This window comes from Lontra canadensis, unplaced genomic scaffold (assembly GCF_010015895.1).
Source record: "Lontra canadensis isolate GAN:19392208 unplaced genomic scaffold, GSC_riverotter_1.0 scaffold169, whole genome shotgun sequence".
Taxonomy (NCBI): Eukaryota; Metazoa; Chordata; class Mammalia; order Carnivora; family Mustelidae; genus Lontra; species Lontra canadensis.
In genome coordinates, this window is record NW_022631163.1 from 924,082 (window position 1) to 941,650 (window position 17,569).

General features: G+C 57.1%; 1 protein-coding gene across 1 annotated transcript in view; it reads right to left on the reverse strand.

Annotated features, from left to right (window-relative positions):
* VSTM2L (V-set and transmembrane domain containing 2 like) overlaps positions 1-17,171 on the reverse strand; it is a 34,066-nt gene extending 16,895 nt beyond the window's left edge. Inside the window, exon 1 of the mRNA XM_032845805.1 lies at positions 16,838-17,171. Coding sequence (XP_032701696.1) covers positions 16,838-16,958 — 121 coding nt within the window. The 5' untranslated portion in view covers positions 16,959-17,171. The remainder of the gene's footprint in view (positions 1-16,837) is intronic.
* Positions 17,172-17,569: the final 398 nt, after the last annotated feature.

The following is a 17,569-nucleotide window of genomic DNA, read 5'->3' on the forward strand; positions in this document are numbered from 1 at the left end:
GAAAGATTGTAAAGATGCTTCCTCTTAGCTTCATCAGATCAAGCAGGGGTACAGTGTCTCTACCTCCCTCATGCCTGGGCCATGTGAAACCTCTTGTCCACCAGTCCTGTACCTCTGCTCCTTCCTCACTGGCTCCCGACAGCCCCCTGCCCCCTGGCAGCCGGTGACACACAGCCGGCAGGCCACAGGGGATTTGTCCACCAGAGGCAGCCTCAGCCCAGCCCCCCGGCTCCCTCCACCTCTGAGGCCAGAGACCACGAACCCTGACCTTCTGATCCAGCCCCATATCTCCTCTTTCCCTTCACACAGCCTTCCTTGCCCTTCTCATCTTCAAATCTCTGGTTTGAGGCTGCCTCCTCCATGAAGCCTGCAGGGACTAGACCCTAGGCCACCCATCAGTCTCTGCCAGAGTGAGAGCAGGCTCTCCTTGGTCCCCGCTCAGCCCATCTCTTGCCAACTCCTACTGAGTCGTGGCCTGCTCCAGCGATGAATGGATACACAAAATGTGGTTCCTCCGCACAATGGAATATTATCCAGCCTTAAAAGGAGGGACATTCCAACACGGACGAACCTGGAAGACGTGACGCTGAATGAAATAAGCCAGGAGCAAAAGGACAAATACCGTCTGATTCCACGAGGCCCCGGAGCAGCCAAACTCAGAGATAGAGGTGGAAGGGTGGCTGCCTGGGGCAGGGGGAGCACTGAATGTATGAGAGCACAGCCTCAGCTGGGGAAGATGCCAAAGTTCTAGAGACAGATGGTGGGGACGGGTGCACAGCACCCTGAACGTATTTGACGCCACAGAACTGTACGCCTAAAAACGGTGAAAATGGTAAATTTGATGTTGTTTTGCCACAATTTTTTTTAAAAGCCTCTTGGGCTTCCCCGGCCCATAGCAGTGGCTTTCACACCACAAGCCTCTCCCTGGACTTTGTGCCGGGAGTGCTCCCCAGTGCATGGCGGATGGCGGGGGCGGCGGGGGCCAGGGGGCGGGGAATAACACCGCCCTCAAGTCTTAGCTCCAGTGTCACTGCCTGAGTCTTCCCTACCCCGTCTGTTCTTCCCTACCCCGTCTGTCTGCCTCTTCTCTACTTCACGCTTTTCCCTTACCACTTAGTTCTGACTTCTCTCACTCGCTGTCCCTCTCCCACCCTGAGTATAAGCCCCCCCAAAGGCGGGAGATGGGAGTCGGCTTTGTTGACCGCTGTGTCGCGGCAGCTAGGACACCAGGCACACCAGGCATGTAGTAGGTGTTCGCGGGACACTGGCTGCTGTGACACCAGACACACACAGTGGCTCTGGCAGAAGGCAGAGAAAGGATCCCTTTCTCTCCTCTCGGCTCTGGGCCACCTGGGAACTCCAGGAAACCCTCATACTCAGGATGCCCCATGGGAAACTGCCAGCTCTCAGAGCTAGAGTCAGGCTCTCGGGCTGGGCATCCAAAGTCTGCAGCTCTGGTTCTGCTGGACCCCAGCTGTGTGGCCCCTCCTGTCTCTTCTGACACTTCTAAGTGTCCATAACCGACCCCCGACCCCCCGACCCGCTGGGCACAGTTTCCAGAGTCCCGGCTCACAGGGGGCCCTGGGCCTGGAGGTGACTTCCCTGCCCAGGCAGGTGTGGAAGCCATCCTTGGGGCCCCGGATGGCCCCCCTGGAGCGTGTCCTGTGACGGACACTAAGGTGTCTGTGTCTCCCCTTGCCTGGGAGCTCCCCCAGCTCCAGCACTGCCCAGCTGTCCGGCATGTGCTGAAGGAGTGAACGAATGCACGAAGGGAGGAAGGTCACACAAAAACCCAGAGGACTTCAGTTCTTGAAACTATAAGAAACAAACCGAGAGAGACAGACATCGTTCATTTACTGGGCACCTACTATGTGCCAGAAGAGAATTTCAGGGGGGAACTGTGCCCATAAGAGCAGGGATAGACACAGACAAATGGACAATGTGGACACAGGCATCCTGGGGGGCCCTGAATGGGGCCCCAGCAGGCCGGACCCCTCCCCACCCTCCCTCCTTCTGGCCCTCCCGACCACTGGCCATCCAAGCCCAGCCTGGGCACCCTGAGAGGGCCCCTAAAGTTGTCATATGAAATGTGCCCAGAAATGAAATGGGGCAGTAAACAAAGGTCAGCAGGGCCAGGAAGTGCTGTGGCGGCCTCACGGGGAACTTTCTGAACCCTTGAGGCCCAGGTCTGGCACCAGCCACCCTGTGGGCTCACTTTTCTCATCGGGGACCTGCAAGGCACCAGACAGCTGAAGTGTCTGATCCCACATAAGCCTCAGAGCGACCCTGCAGGTCAGGGGTCTTTGACTCTTTACTACAGGTGGGGAAACTGAGGCTCACAGAAGGTTACGGTAGGTTAGGGACTAGAGCTGGGACTGGGACCTGGGCCTTTGAGGAGCCGGGATTCAGACTCAGGCCTTGGGAACCCCAGAATGCAAACTACCCCCTACCACCACCCCCTTCTCTGCCGGTGGCAGGGCTGCAAGTGGTGAAGCAGGAAGTAAGTCACGTCCACGTGAGGGCTCCCGCAGCGCCCCCCCACCCACCCCTTCCAGCCACCTGAGCTTTTTCCAATGACTTGAGCAACATCGCTCAGAGAACCTGGGGGCCCGCCCCGGGGACTGCAGGAAGCAAGCCCCTCCAGGCACCGTGCACAGGACCCAAGGACTTGAGGAGGTGGCGTTCTTTATCACCTGCCCAATCTCACAGAGGGAGGTAGCCTGGTTCAGAGAGGGCGTGTCAGGGCCTGAGGCCACACAGTATGAAGGGACAGAGCCAGATGTCAGCCCCGAGGCTGGCTGAAGGGATCTCCCAAGCAGAAGCCCAGTCCTCCCTCGGCCTTCTTCTCCTTCAGCTTTACGCAGTGTGACTCCTTTGGGGTTATTTCCAGAAAGCCTGCTCCGTGTCCAGCTGGGGGCCAGAGCTGCAGAAGGCCCATGGCCACCTTAACTCTCGGCAGGGAGGCAGGACAGGGAAAGGCTGCAGAGGGAGTGTTTGAGGAAGCCTCAGCTCACCCGTGAACCTCACCTTGCTCCTGAAATCAGGAGATGTAAAATGTCCCTGAGAGGAAAAACCAGATAAACTGAATGACAAAGCCCCTACGGACTGAGAAGCCAGGCTTGTAGAAGGAGCCGTCTCCTCCCTGGGGATGGGTACAGCGTCTGCTCTGGGAGGGGCAGGGCCCCGGGGAGCATTCTGGCCAGCTGCCTGGAGCGAGAAGGATGGAGGTGTGAGTAGATGAAGGTTGTCTGATCTTGGAGTGGACAAGTTTTCCTCTTCTCAAGAAGTGCAAGGAGGCCGTTTGTACAAAAGCTTGGGGAATTGCAGTGTGCCTTAGTGGGAAGATGGCAGCGTGGGCGTGCGGAAGGACCTCAAGTCCTCCCTGCAAAAGCAATGAAGGAGATCAACCTTCATGGACCCATCCCTGTGCTGGACTTCCCAGGATGCACTGGCTGGGCTCTGGCCCTCAAGGGGCCCAGAGTCCACAGGAAGGGCAGATACACGGACCAGTGACCACTGTATGGACAATGACTGGGACTGAACTTGTATCGCCATGTACAGTTGTTCAGGGTGTGCACCATTCACAGAGCCATGAATCGTGGACCCCCCTCCTCCTCACCAGAGATATGCAGAAGCTCCGAATGGAGGTGCAAGTGTTAGGGAAGATGAAGGCATGCCCACATCTGCCTGGACTCAGGGATAACTTCTGGAAGGTGGGCCACGTTTGGACTCGAAGGCTGGTTGGGGTTGGCATGGTTATAAGGAGCTCTGAACAGGAAAGGGCATGCCCGAGGGAGAGAGTCTCACAAGTCCAACCTTTTGGGGACCCCCCCCCGCACTATTTCTGCAGGATCCCTGAAGCACCTGCACTATTATTTACTTAATATTTATTTTCAAAGCACCTTTCCCTTTTTACTTAAATAAATTCAGCTTAAAAGGAGACTTTTATTGCTGCCATAAACGGAAAATCAGCATCACTTGCCATAAATAGAGGGTAACTGTAAAAATAAACACCATGAGAACCATACAGTGTCTGTAAATTCCAGCCAGGGAAGGCGGCTTGCTGAAGGCTACGGGTCTTGGCGTCCATTTTCTCGCAGGAACAGGGGAGGCTGGCGAGAGTTGTGCATTAAATTCAGGGGAGGACCAGGTAGAGATGCTTCTCAGTCAGAAAGGCTTGGGATGCAGGGCTGCTTAGAGGTGGCCTGGCTTTGGCTTCCTCTGCTACTGACCCTCTGTCACTTTCATCCCCTGTCCCCACCTCCCAGCCCTGGCTTACAGAGAGGCCCAGGAACTGGACCCTCCCTGCTACTCACCTGTCACAACCCTACCGATCCCACCAGTCCTGCCCGACGGGGCAGCTTTCTGTCTGATTCACCGCGTCTTGCACGTGGGGAGGACTGATGCCCATTTCAGGCTCAACGAAGCCCGAAGGAGGCCTGCTTGCAGAAGGAGGGAACAAAGAAAGGAAGGGTGGATGCCCTCATGGTCTCCACTGCTCAAACCAGGGAAGCGACCTCCTGAGGCGTGGATCCCCCCAACCACCCCAAATGGGGAAAGAACATTATTTTTGTATTAAAACAAACATAAATATATTATGGAATAGAATACGGAATTCATGAATTTTGAATGACACAGGAGAACATCAAAGAAACGTTGCCCCTGGTGGGGCACTGTTCGCTCTGCCTCGTGGGCTGACCCCCCCCAATCCACGGCCCTCTGCCTGGTCCAGTCAGAGGCCTCCTTTGTCTCCACCGCAGGAGTATTGATGTGTCCCTAAGGGGGCAGGTGGGGGAGGGGAGCCAGGAGGAGGCAGAGGGATGGGGGAGGTGGGCAATGAAGCCTAGGACTTATGCGTGGGCATGCAAGCTGCAGTTCTGCCCTGACTTGCTGTGTGGCTTCGTGTAAGTTGCCTGCCTTCTCTGAGCGTCAGTTTCCACGTGGCTCATTGTGAGGATGAAATGAATGCAGGTGAAGAGTGTTTGCATGTGTGGGAACCAGGAGAGCCTCCTTGCCTGCCGTTCTCTGGTGGCGGCTGCTCACCGCTGAGTTACGTGCGCGCACACACACACACATGCATGTACACACACATGCAGAAGGACATATGCCCAGGATGGGGGGCCCTTGCCCCGCCCCACTAACTGGGAAGGAGGGCGGCCTCAACCAATAAAAGTCAAACAGCTGGGCACCTGGGTGGCTCAGTTAGTTGAACGCCGGCCTTCAGCTCAGGTCATGATCTTGGAGCCCCAGGATCAAGCCCTGCATGGGGCTCCCTGCTCGGTGGGGAGTCTGCTTCTCCCTCTGACCCCCTCGCTCTCGTGCTCTCTCTCTCAAATAAATAAATAAAACCTTTAAGAAATCCAAATAGCTAACATTTTGAACACCTGCTGTGTGCTAAGTGCCTGGCGGTGCTGTGCCTCGGTTTGCTCATCTGTAAAATGGGGATGATGGTAACAGCAACCTCACGAGGCCGCTGTAAGGATTAGGTATGCTGACAATTATAAAGTGGCCGATCTGGCACAGAGGACTGCGATAGAGATGGGTCCTTTCTACTTAGTTTGTCCCTGAGGTAAAATTTACACCACAAAACCAACTGTTCTCACGTGACAGAGCCGGTGGCCCTGAGGGCATTCACAGTGTTGGTCACCCACCTCCATCTAGTCCCCCCACATTCTCATCCCCCCAAAGGGAAACCCTGTGCCCATGAAGCAGGTATGCTCCCTTCTGCCATCCCCCGGCAACCACCAATCAATGTCAAGTCTCTGACTGGATCTGCGGTTCTGGAAAGTTCCCACAAATGGAAGAATATAATACATGGTCTTTGGGGACCGGCTTTTTTCACTTAGCATCATGTTTTCGAGATTCGCCCACAATGTCCCATATATCAGATTGCGTTCCTTTTTATAGAGACGCTCCTTTCATCAGATAAAATCTCACACTGGTTCCCCACACAACATGGGAAGTAGCCACTCTCACTCTCCTCTTCTTGGGGACGAAGAAACTGAGACACAGAGATAGGAGTGGGGACTGGCCGGGTCCCCTGCCCAGCACTCCTGACACTGCTGGGGGGCAGTGCCGTTGCCTGCAGCTGGGTGCAGGGTGCCTCCCAAGGCCACGGGCACATATTGAGGGAGACAGCAGTGGAATTACAAATCTAGGGAGATTTAAGGAGAGAGGAAATATTCTGGCACTTTCAGGAGGTGGGAGTGGAGCAGGTTTCCCCAGTGGAATTCCCGCCTCCTCTTCCCACACATCTGGACCACAGGGAGGGAAAGGGTTGGGAGGGAGGGATGCAAGAGTGGGAACTCACGGGAAGGCAGGGACAGGGCCAGAACCAGAATGGGGGAGCTGGGGACGTGAGAAGGCAAACAGGCATCTTGATGGTCGTGCCCACGGCAGATCTTTTCCTCCTCACCAGTACAGCCTGCGAAGCCTGCGGGGTGAGGCCACTGCACAGACGGCTAGTCAGGCTTGGAGAGCTCAAGGGAGCTCAGGATCTGAGCCCTAGAGTCTGACCCCAAAGCCCAGGCAGGCACTGTCCTTACTGCCTGCCAGAGGCAGAGAGGGGGTAAGTGTGGGAAGCAGAGGGAGGTTGCAACAACCACAGTGGAGCAGCTGCCTTGGATCCCAGAAGGGAGCATCCCCAGGTTCACTGGGAAGCAGAAGGCAAGGGAGAGGGGTGGGGGGCACCAAGGCAGGGGCCAAAAAGCTGCAGGGCCATGAAGACCAGAGCAGAAGGGGAGAGGGCACAAGAAAGCCAAGCGCAGAGACCAACAGGAAGGGAGAAACTGAAGCAGACTCTGGCAGCCGTGTCATCTACCTGGGACCTAGTGTGGGGCAAAAGCAGCCCCACTTGGGACCCAGGGCCTACCCTGCCCTAGCCCTCCCATGCCTGCCTGGCTGTGTGTGGGAAATCCAGCAGCCCAGCCATTAACATATGAACTCTGGACTCAGGCTGACCCCAAAGTAAACCCGAACTGTACCTCCTTATGGTGGGCAAATCACTAAGCATCAGTGTCCTCACCTGGAAAATGGGTATTGTGGGGACTCAAGAGGATCACCCACGCCTGTAAATATCCGGCGCCTAGTGGGCTCCATGAAGCATTATTAGACTCTCACAGGCCGGACTTTTCCAGCTCCTCTTTCTCCAAGGCTCCCACCTACCCTTTCCTCACCTAGAAGACTAAACTGGCCTGGCCTCTTGAAACACAAGGGCTATTCTGGAACCAGAGAATCTCTAGCTGAAGGGGTTCTGACCCACCCCAGGTCCTTTGCACTTACTGTCCCCTCTTCCCGGGAGGAGATTTAATGGAAAGCAGCAGGGCCAGGATGGGGCTCAGGACTCCCAGTGCCTAACTGGGTTAGGGACCACTGCTGGGGCCTCTGGGGACACAAGGAGACCAGCTGGTGAATCTCAGGGCCCCTGCCCCAGAGGCCTTCCATCAGCTGTCAGCCAGCCTGCCTTCCCCCTCCCTCTCCTCTGCTTGCCAGGAGACCATTCGTGTAGGGTTGTTTTGAACGCAATTTCCACTACCATGTACTCTGGCCGCCGGGCCTCCATTAGGGACCCTTTTCTGGGGCCAATGACAGGCGGCAAACAGCTCCCCAATGAGCCAGCCCTAATTGCTGCTGCCTCTGAGGCCGGAAATCATTTTTTTAGAACCTCACAAAGCAAAACAGACACCCTGCAGTCTGTTCTCACCTTCCCTGCCCTGGGCTAGGAATCAAGCCCGAGGGCTGTGAGAAAGGGGGCCTCGGTCAAGATCCCCAACCTCAAGTTGGCTAGTGAGGCTCAGAGAGTCTGAGTGGGGGCCGGGATCCGAACCCAAGAGTGTTTGACCCCGAAGCCCAGCCAGGCACCATCCCCTACCACCTTAGCACACCAGGTTAAGGGAAGAGAAGTTTGGGTTCTGCCCCCTGGCTTTGACCGAGGTATGGGCCCTCAAACGACCGCACCTCTGAAGCCTGTCTCCTCCTGTGCAAGATAGGCGTGTTGATGGGGGGCCGCAGGGTGCCTGCTGGGGTCACCACGGTCAGGCTCTGACAGGTGGTGGGGCTCCATGAGGAGGTCTGCAGAGCATGAAGAAGAGAGCCAGAGGGTGGGAGAGGTGGGGGAGAGCCTGCCAGTCAGGTGAAATAGATGGGCTAAAGTCCTGAGGAGGGATCCTGGAGGTGGTGAGCATTAGAAAGGAAGCAGGGTAGGTACGCACATGCACACGCACACACACACGCACATACCCGTGTGTGCTCAGCTCCTAACTCCTGCCCAACCCATGTTTCCTTCAACCCCTCTGCGGCCAGCCCTGGCATCCTGTGAGCCTGCAAACTTGGACCTAGACCAGGAAGCAGCCTCTCCCCCTTCCAAGAACACCCCCCCAGCCTCCAATTCCTGTTTGACCCCCACTTCAGTCCCACCCGCACACCAGCCACACCCTGCGCCTTCCCCTTCAGAACCCCCCGGGGTGTGGGGGCCACACCAAGCTTGGCCTCTGCTTCGCCCGATACACACGCACGCTCTCTGGATGAAGCCCCTGAGAGACCCAGGCAGTCAGGGGAAGCTCCTGCAGCCTCTGGAGTCCCCACTCAGCCCCAGCAGGCCCTGGAGACCAGGAGCCCACTTCCCCCAGAAAGTCTTCCTGACTGCACTGGGACACAGCCACCACTCTGGTGGGAGAGACCCCTGCGGGAGAGTTCACCTGCCTGAGCCACTTCCAGGGCTCCCATCTCTGGTTTGCTGTCCTCCCTGACCTCTCCCCCGCGCCCACCCGCTGAAGACACTCACCCAGAGCTCACTGGGAAAGGACAGGAAAGCTTGTTATGGAAGGGCTGCAGTGTGGAGTTGTGGGGGGGGACTCCACACCCGCTCCTGGCTCTGCGGCGCACTGACCCTACATCCCTGGGGCCTGGCCTGGCTCCTCCCTGGGCCTCAGTTTCGTCGCAGATGAAATGAAGACCGCTTCCCCTGGAGCCACAGGTGAGCCCTGGGGGCCTCCCCGAACCTGCTGGAACAAACCCAAACCCATGGGGCATTTTTCTGAGGCAATGATCCAGTTTTCATCAGATGCTCCAGAAGACGGCTACCTCCAAGAAAATTAGGAACCACGAGTCTAGGCAAGCTCCAGGGCCCCCTGGAGCCCCTCCCGCTTGGTCATTCATTCCTCCACTTCATTCATTCACCTGGCATCTGTCGAGTGTCTGCTCTGTGTGGGTGTCATGATGACACACAGAACAGACGCATGTGTAATCCCGAGGTGTCACCTGGAGAGAGGAGTGTGTGTGTGCGTGCGTGTGTGAGTGTGAAGACAGAGAGGGGGCGGTGGGGCGACGAGAAGAGGGAGGGAGGTGGATGCAGCAGACACAGGGAGAGGGACAAAGAAAGATGGAGAGTTTGAAAGAGAGAGAGCGAGCGAGAGCGTGCGTCCGACCCTGGGAGAGAGTGAGCCGGAGAGAGGGGCAGGCAGAACACTTGCCACAGATGGGCACTGCCAGCCCCCTAATTGATAGCTCTGAGTGAACCCCCCCTCTCCAGCTCCAGCTCTAACCTTCCAGATGCTCTCAGAGCCTCCATGCCTCGTGTCCCAAGGGCACCTGCTTGCAGGGGCTGGGGAGGCAAGTCCGCATGCCGCACAGCACAGAGGGCCCAGTCCGGCCCCCTCGGCTGGGATGCTACACGGCCCCCCAGGTTCCTTCCCGCCCACAGTTCCTCCACCGCACATGACCAAATAGCCGAACACATATACTCCAGACACACGGTCAGGCAAAACCACCAGCCCCTGGCAGAGTACCCCCGCAGGTGCGCCCAGGGCCCCACACGTACTCACAAGGTCCCAGCACCCCCACCGACACGGATGGGCTTGGATCCAGGAGCCTAGGCTCTCAGACCACGCTCGTGCAGCCAGACCCAGGCCTTCCCAGCATTTCGGCATCCTGGACCCCGAGAGAATCCAGTAAAGCCAGAGTGCCACTCCAGAACAAAGCAACTGTCCCCACGCCCACCAGGCTCGGCAGCCAGGAGCAGGACAGACGAGCGGGGAAGAACTCCAGCCCTGCAGCCCCACAAGCTGGGCTCGAGCCCGGCTCTGTCGTTCAACAGCCGTGTGGCCTCAGGCCGATCCCAGAGCCCCCCGAGCCTCCATGTCCTGGTCTCTAAAATGGGAACATCCTCCACATGGGCCTGCATGACGCTGAACGGAGGAGGTGAGGGAGATGCCAGGGCCAGAGAAAACACTCCGGGGATGCTGTCTGGCGTCTTGGTTCTCAGACCCCTGAAGGCCACTGAGACTAAGCACCACGTGCAGGACAGAATCCCTCTCCGCCACAGGCTCCCTCTGCACCTGTCGCTAAGAGGACAAAGGAAAGGGCCACAGATGGAAGGATTCTGGAGGCTTAGAGCCTGGGTGAACTCACCATTTTCAAGGGTCACTGAGGCCCAGAGGAGGGCAGAGACCCACCAAGCCTACCCAGGAAGGCAGAGGCTGAGGGAGGGAGGATCAAGGCTCAGGGTCTACTTCTCTCACCCGAACTTGGGCACTTTAACCCGGAGCTGAATTGAGTCACAAAGGAGCCACTGCCCGCACTTCTTCACACAGGAGACAGCAGAGGCCCTCACCCCTGCCATGGCCTCCCTGGTTGGAGGAGGGGTGGCCAGGCATCCTCTGAGTTGGGAGCTCCACCCCCCCAGGGCCCGTCACTAAATTACTGTGTGACAGATTGCTATGAGCACCCACAGTGTTCTGACTTCTCTGTCCACTTCAGCAGTCTGTGCTCCTTGGGGAAATAAAACAGGGATTCTCCCATAATGCCCCCAGCTAATACATGGTGGGCTCCAGCTTGCATCTCTTGTGTGACAGGGAGCTCACTACCACTCACCCTCGCTGCCTCGGGAGTGCCTTTTCCGGGCTGAGCGTCATCTCTGCTTCTTCACTCTTATCACAATTTATACTTATATATTTTTTATAGGTTTAGTTGTCTGAGCAAGAACCTTATCTGTCTTCTTCGCTGATATGTCCCCAGTGGCTAAAAGAGCCTGGTACATGGCAGGTGCTCAAACACTATTTGTTGAATGAATGAAGGAATAAATGAATGCTCACTTCCAATAGCTGACAGCAGCCTCTGTTAGGCCAGCAGCTCGCGACGACAGCACAGAGTACGAGGCAGGAGCGGCAGCCCGTGGGCCAAGAGCCCCCACGTCCAGTCATTCCTGCCCACAGACCTGCCTGTGTACCACCCTCACTGTTCTGTCCTTAATGTTTTCCTGTAAACCAACCTACTATTTTTGAATATCCCTGTTAGTATCATCCTAAGCAATCATATCTGTGAAACCACAGTTTTGATGTGCTGGGTTTATTTTTCCAATCCACATTAAAATAAATGCATAACTATTAAAATGTAAGAGGTTTGTCTGGGTTCTGCCTAAAACCATCTCTCAGGTAGGACCAAATCCTACCGAGGGTCCTGGGGGTTCTTAAAGAGGGGTTTCCACTGGGTGTGATGGGGCAGAGTCCCAGAGACTCCTCTGCCCACTTCCGGGATGGGGAGGGGGCCCAGCCATGGGGAGGGGGTCCTGGAGGAGCAGGAACCTCTCTGCCTCCCCAACCGCCCCCCCTCCCCACAACTGAAGGTGCACCAGAGGGAACTCAGGGTCGCCAGCAGGTAGAGGGGTAAATTTCTACCCTCTGTGAGATCACGGCCCATTTTTCTCTTAGAAGATTCTTGCCTCACCAGGGCTGGGGAGAGGAGGACAGACCCTAGGACCCCATCACCTTAGGGTCTTAGCATATCATATGCGCCCCAAGGAGCCAGGTCCAGGTCTGCCCACTGCAAAGTGAAGTCAGCCTTGCCCACCCCAGGATGTCCTTGTACTGGTCCCTAAGGATGAGGGAGGGGCTGTGATCTTGGAATCATTCTACTAAAAACATGGATTCCTTACGAAATTAAAATTATGGGAATGTTTAAAACTACATTAACTTGGAATACACAGAAGTTTTAGCATTCGGACCTCAGACTCCATCGCTCCCCTCTCCAGGACTCAGCAGCATTGTGAGCCTGGGCTCTGGGGTCACGTTCCTGGGATCAAATGCAGGCTCCAACCCTTGCTAGGTAAGTGACCTTGGGCAAGCCTTGTAACCAAACAGAGACTCAGTTCCCGCATGAACGCCGCAGGCCATGGGAAGTCCTGTCTTCTGAGGGTTCTTGTGGGGGTCAAAAGCCATTTAAGGCTCTGGCATGACACTCAGTCAGCATTTGCTTCTGTATATCTCTCACCTTATTTGCACAGAGTTGAATAAGGGGACACCACAAGCCAAGCACTGGCCTCCCCACCAATTTGGGTAAAATGCACCCTTGCCCAGGACCTCCATCTCCTGTCCCGGTGGCTGACCACTCTCCCTCACCCCGACCCTGCCCACTTGTTTGTCACCAGGAGACTTCCCCCAGCACCTCTGCTGTCACCGTGTCACTGTGGAGATGAGCTGAATTCCTGTCCTGCTGGCCGCCCACGGCTCCCATTGCTTCGGGAAAAGGCCGCCGGAGCCGCTGATAGGCAAGGTGTCAAAACCAATTGGTGTGAAGGACTCGGGGAAAACCGCTTGTGAGGGCCAATTCCCCACAGGAGGCTGGGAACCCTCAGCCCAAGGCTGAGTGTTTACGGGCGTAATTGATAGAGTAATCACCAACACCCGAGACAACGCGAACACATTTTTAACATCATAACCTTCGGAAGACAGCACTCAATTTTCTCCATCTTCCAGCCACCAAACTGGCTGGCTTATTGATGGCGAGGTACCCACAGCTGGGTAAAGAATGAGAGAATGCCGGGGAGGGTGTTCAGCGCACGGGCTGTTGGCTAAACGGCCTGTGGCCCCCGCCCCTGCCTCCGCACCCCGCTGCTCCCTCCTGGCAACGGAGAGAACCTCAGGACAGCAAATCACTCAATGGACAAAGCGCTGGGCCAAGCCAGGATCTGTGTCTGCATTGGGGTGTATTAATAATTGAAGGTGCTGGCCGAGGGGTGTGTGTGTGTGTGTGTGTGTGTGTGGCCGGGCAGGGGTGGGAGGACAGATGTTTGCTGCAGTGTAAGGCTTTCTGGGGATCCTCTCAGAGTCCACATGCCTGCTCCAGCTTGGCCCTCTCCCTATCTCGCAAACCAAACCAACCCAGCATCCCTGGCACCAGACGATGTCCCATCCCTACATGTGTCCTCTGGCCTGGCTGAGTGTGTAAGGCCAAGGCTCCCAAACTCCAGGCTGCGTGGGAGTCATCTGGGGGAGCTTATAAAATGCAGATTCCAGGGTCTCATCAACAATCATTTTGGCCACTGGGTCTGGGTGGGAGTTTGCACCCTGGGGTTTGCATTTTAACAAACCCCCTGGTGAGTCCAAGGCAGGAGGTCTGCAAAGATCCTCGCAAAGATCCTGCCTTCCGGTCCCCTGCCCTGGCCAAGATCTGGAAAACGGACCTGAGAAGGAGTCCAGTCCAGCTGTCTTTTTCTAACTTGCATGTGGCCGCAGCAAGATCCCGTCTAGCTGCCGGTTCCTCTTGCCCCCCGCCCCCACGGCTTTACCAGTTCTCTGGGGAGCTGGAAGGAAGCACTGAGATAGGGCTGGGCAGAAAGAACAAGTCCTGTCACGTGACTGTCCAAGCTTGCCTCGAGGTCATCCTAGAGGAGGCAGGCACAGCTCTCTGGCTCTCTGTACAGACTCAGACCTTGGGCAAGTCACTGGCCCTCTCTGAACCTCAGTATTCTCATATGCCCAACACCAGCCTTGCGTGAATAACATCAGCCTTAGGGAATTAACACTGGCAAGGGGTTTGGCAGCACAGAGCATACAGTAGGCAGTTCATAAATGCTAGCCCTGCCGCCTGCCCCCCCACCTCTGCTGAGCTGACCCTTTCTCCTAAGGAGTAATCAGAACAGCTCCCATTCATTGAGTACCTAGTAGGTACGAACACGGACCAGTGCAAACCCAGCCTCCAATCCCTTATGCCTCTCCAAGGAGCACGTACCACTCACCCCCCATTCATTCCTCATGCCTTTAAAGGCACTCTGAGAAGTGGGCTGAGTGGAGATAGCAGGGAGAAGGGAGGCGAGCCAGATGTCCTTGCCGACCCATCTGACCACGGGATCTCCCTGTGACAAGTCCCGGGCGGGCACAAGGCATCAGCCTGGCAGCTGGGCTGGGCTCAGATTGAGCTGGAGAGATGAGGCGCCACCAAGTGGTTGGGGTTCATGGGCTCCTCTGGAGGAGGCCCCACTTCCAGCCTCCCATCCTCACCCCAGACACAGACACCTCCCTAACACGGTCACATCTCCTGAATCAGCTGAGGACACGCGGAGCCCAGGAATAATGAAACGATCAGGCTCCAATCTGCTAAACAGCAATTTCTGGGCTTTTTCAGCACACACAGCTTTTATCAAATTGGTATTCTCCTCCTGAACACAAATGGCTTATTAGACATGACCCACTTATTCGCCGCGTCTCACTATCATTAATAACAGTTTCTTTTTGTGATTAAGTGAGTGGCTCCAAAACCTTCCTGTGGTCCGGCGCTTGGCCCAGCAGAGGGGCAGCCATGGGGGCTCCTCGGCATCCACTACTTGGTGACTTTGAACCTGGCAATGGTGGGAGAAGGCAGTCTGGCCCCTGCAGAGCAGCCTGGTCTCCTCGTTTCAGGAGGAACAGAAAGAGCCCCAGGGGGCTGACCCACTTGCCCAGAACTGCACAGGGGGTCAGTGAGAGAAGTCAGGTTCCCCTGCAGTCGGTGCTGCGACTTCTCTGTCCAGCCCCTCTTCTGGGCCTTAGTGGGACCTGGCCAGGGTTCAGAAGCGACATACAGCCGGCAGGGCAGAGCTGTGCCCCTACTAAGCACACCTAACACCAGGGGGCAGCCAAAGACTACCACACAAAGGGCAAAACCTGATTTCCTATTGGAGGGGGCCCTCGGGGCCTCAGGAATGACAGAATAGCACCCAAATCCTTGGGCCCTGCTGCTCCAGGGACAGGATGACCATAAAACTCAGAGCCCCAGTCCTCGTATCTCTTGGGACTGCAAACTCAGGAAAACCCTTCCTTGGAAAACCCTCCTAGTCTAAGTTTTAACCGTGCCAAGGAACTGAGCAGAGCGAGGAGGGGAGGGAAGGAGGAATTCCCAGTTTCCTTTAAATGGGAGGGAATCTGACAGGGAGATGAATATCCTGGAAGATGATCTGCCTTTACCCAACAGACCCTGTGGCCAGTCCCAGCTCAACCACTCACTCACTGTGTGACCTTGGACAAGTCCCTTCACCTCTCGGAGCCTTGGTTTCTCCATCTGTGAGTTGAGGGTCAAAATAACCCTTCCCCTATTCACCAGTGCTCCAGCCAGGTCAGTAGAAATTTGATGAGGGGTATGAAGGGTTCAGAGATGAAACACAGAACACTTACACCAAACATGGTGAGGCAAAAGGGTGCAGGGAGTTAGGCTTCCCAAAAAGCAGAGACCCTGAGAAGGGCTTTGGAAGCACCCACACCCCCTGCAACAATCCTACTTGTGCGTCAGGCCCCATCAAAGCCTCCTCTAATTACCTACATCCCCCCCCCCACTTTCCCATCAAAATAAATCACACAGTTCTCTGCTCTTTGTGCAAACCTCCCCCTGCACCCAGCTCTGGGCTCACAGTGCCCAACCTTGGTCCTGCAGCCTCTCCCACCAGACTGGAAAGGGACTGATGGAAGAAAGGTCTCCATTTTCATCTATGCTCTGGTCCCCATTCTGGAGCCTGGCTCACAGGGGTAGGAGAAGCCCCCACAGCTCCCGCCTCAGAAGCTACAACTCTGCTGCCAACTTGGGCTCCTTGGGGGCTGAACGGAGCCTCTGACACTCAGGCAACCAATGTGGGATTGCTTGCTTGCTCCCTGGCTCCCATGGTGGCTGAACTGATTTTCCCACCTTTCCAGTCTTCGGGGCCAAGGATGAGGATGGATGGGTACCCGGTAGAAGGATGGCAGGGTCTTTCTGTCCACCCCCAGAGACAGACAAAAGCCCCTGGCATCCTTTTTCCCCTTTCACGCCTGTGGCTGGAAGCAGCAATCCCAACTATTCCAATGTCTTTGAGGGGCTCCCACCAAGCTTTCGTCACCCACCCTGCAGGGACACTTGCAGCCCTAGACTACGGGTTCTCAATAGGCAGGGTCTGCTGTCCCCTAGGACCTTTCCCAGTGGTTCCCAGTGGCATAAGGGGCAGGGGAGGAGTGGGAGGGGATGAGGGCAGCTCCAGGGTTAAGCCCACAAAAGGGAAAGGCAGATGGGGAGAGAGGAGTGGGCGAGCAAAGTGTGTTCACAAGTGTGTGTGTGTGTGTGTGTGTGTGTCTGCAGGCAGAAGGGCAGGCAAGAGTTGTGCAGAGTGTGTGCGCCTGGGCACCAGCTGGTAGGGTGTGAGCCCCCAACCGTAGTGCCTGTGTGTGTGTGCAGCGGGCATAAGTGTGAGTGTTTATGAGTGAGGAAGGGGATCTGGAAGGTGTCTGGGGAGATGTGTGAGGGCAGGAGTTGTGAGTGTGAGAACAGTGAGTGTGCTCCTGGCTGCGAATATCTGTGTAGTCCTGGAGGTGGGTGCATCGGCGCGAGTGTGTTGGGGAGTAGGAGGCTCTCCGAGAGGGCGGGATCGGGTTGCACACGGGGTGCCCCCTCCTCTGCAGGGGTAGTCGGGGTGCCAGGGCGGGTCCATGGACCCGGCAGGGGGCGCCACTGGATTCTCGCCAGGGCCGGCGCGGGTTCCAGCCCCGGGGACGGTCAAGTTGGAGCGGCGCAGCCCGGGGTGGGGTTGGGTGGGGAAGTCCGCGGAGGCGGCGACCGAACTCACCGTGGCCGGAGACGTGGTTGTCCCAGGGCGCGTGGCCCGCGGGCCGCGTGGCGCCTCCGAGTTGCAGGAAAAGTGCCAGGTAGTGGAGGGCGCCCAGCGCCACGGCGAGCGGGGCCCCCATGGTGCGCGCTCGGGCCGGGGCGCCGCCGCCTCACATCGGGGCTCAGGAGACCGCAGACCCCGCGCCCGTCGCTCCCGCCCGATGCGGCCTGGATGCCCAGCTCCGGCCGCTGCCCCTCGCCCGCCGAACCCGGCCCGGTCCCAGCCCCAGCCCTCGTCCGGCTCCGGCCCAGCCCCGGCTGCGGGTAGCGAGCGCACGCCCAGCCGGCCGCCTCCGACTGCGGGACTCTTCCCTTCCGCGGAAGGCCACTCCGCTCCGCGCTGCCGCCGCACCCCCTCCCTCTCACTCCCTCCCGCCCGCCCAGAGGAGGCGGCGGCGGAGGGATCTGCCGCTTGATTTATCATCAAAGTTTTGCCCAGGCTGGGATTTTTAAAGCGGTACCCGCAACTTCCCCTGCCCGAGAGTGCAAATGGGAGAGCAAGATGAGGTGGAGGAAGCCCGCCTAGGGACCTAGTATCCGCAAAGCATAAGACAACTGGCTTCAGAAACAGATATACTATCCAGCGAGATAAGGAGAAAAACCACTCCACCTGCCGCCAGACCCAGCGCGCTCAGAGGGACTCCCAACTTTGCTAGCAGCGCGGTGTTGGGGTCAGGGGGTCGGAGGAGGT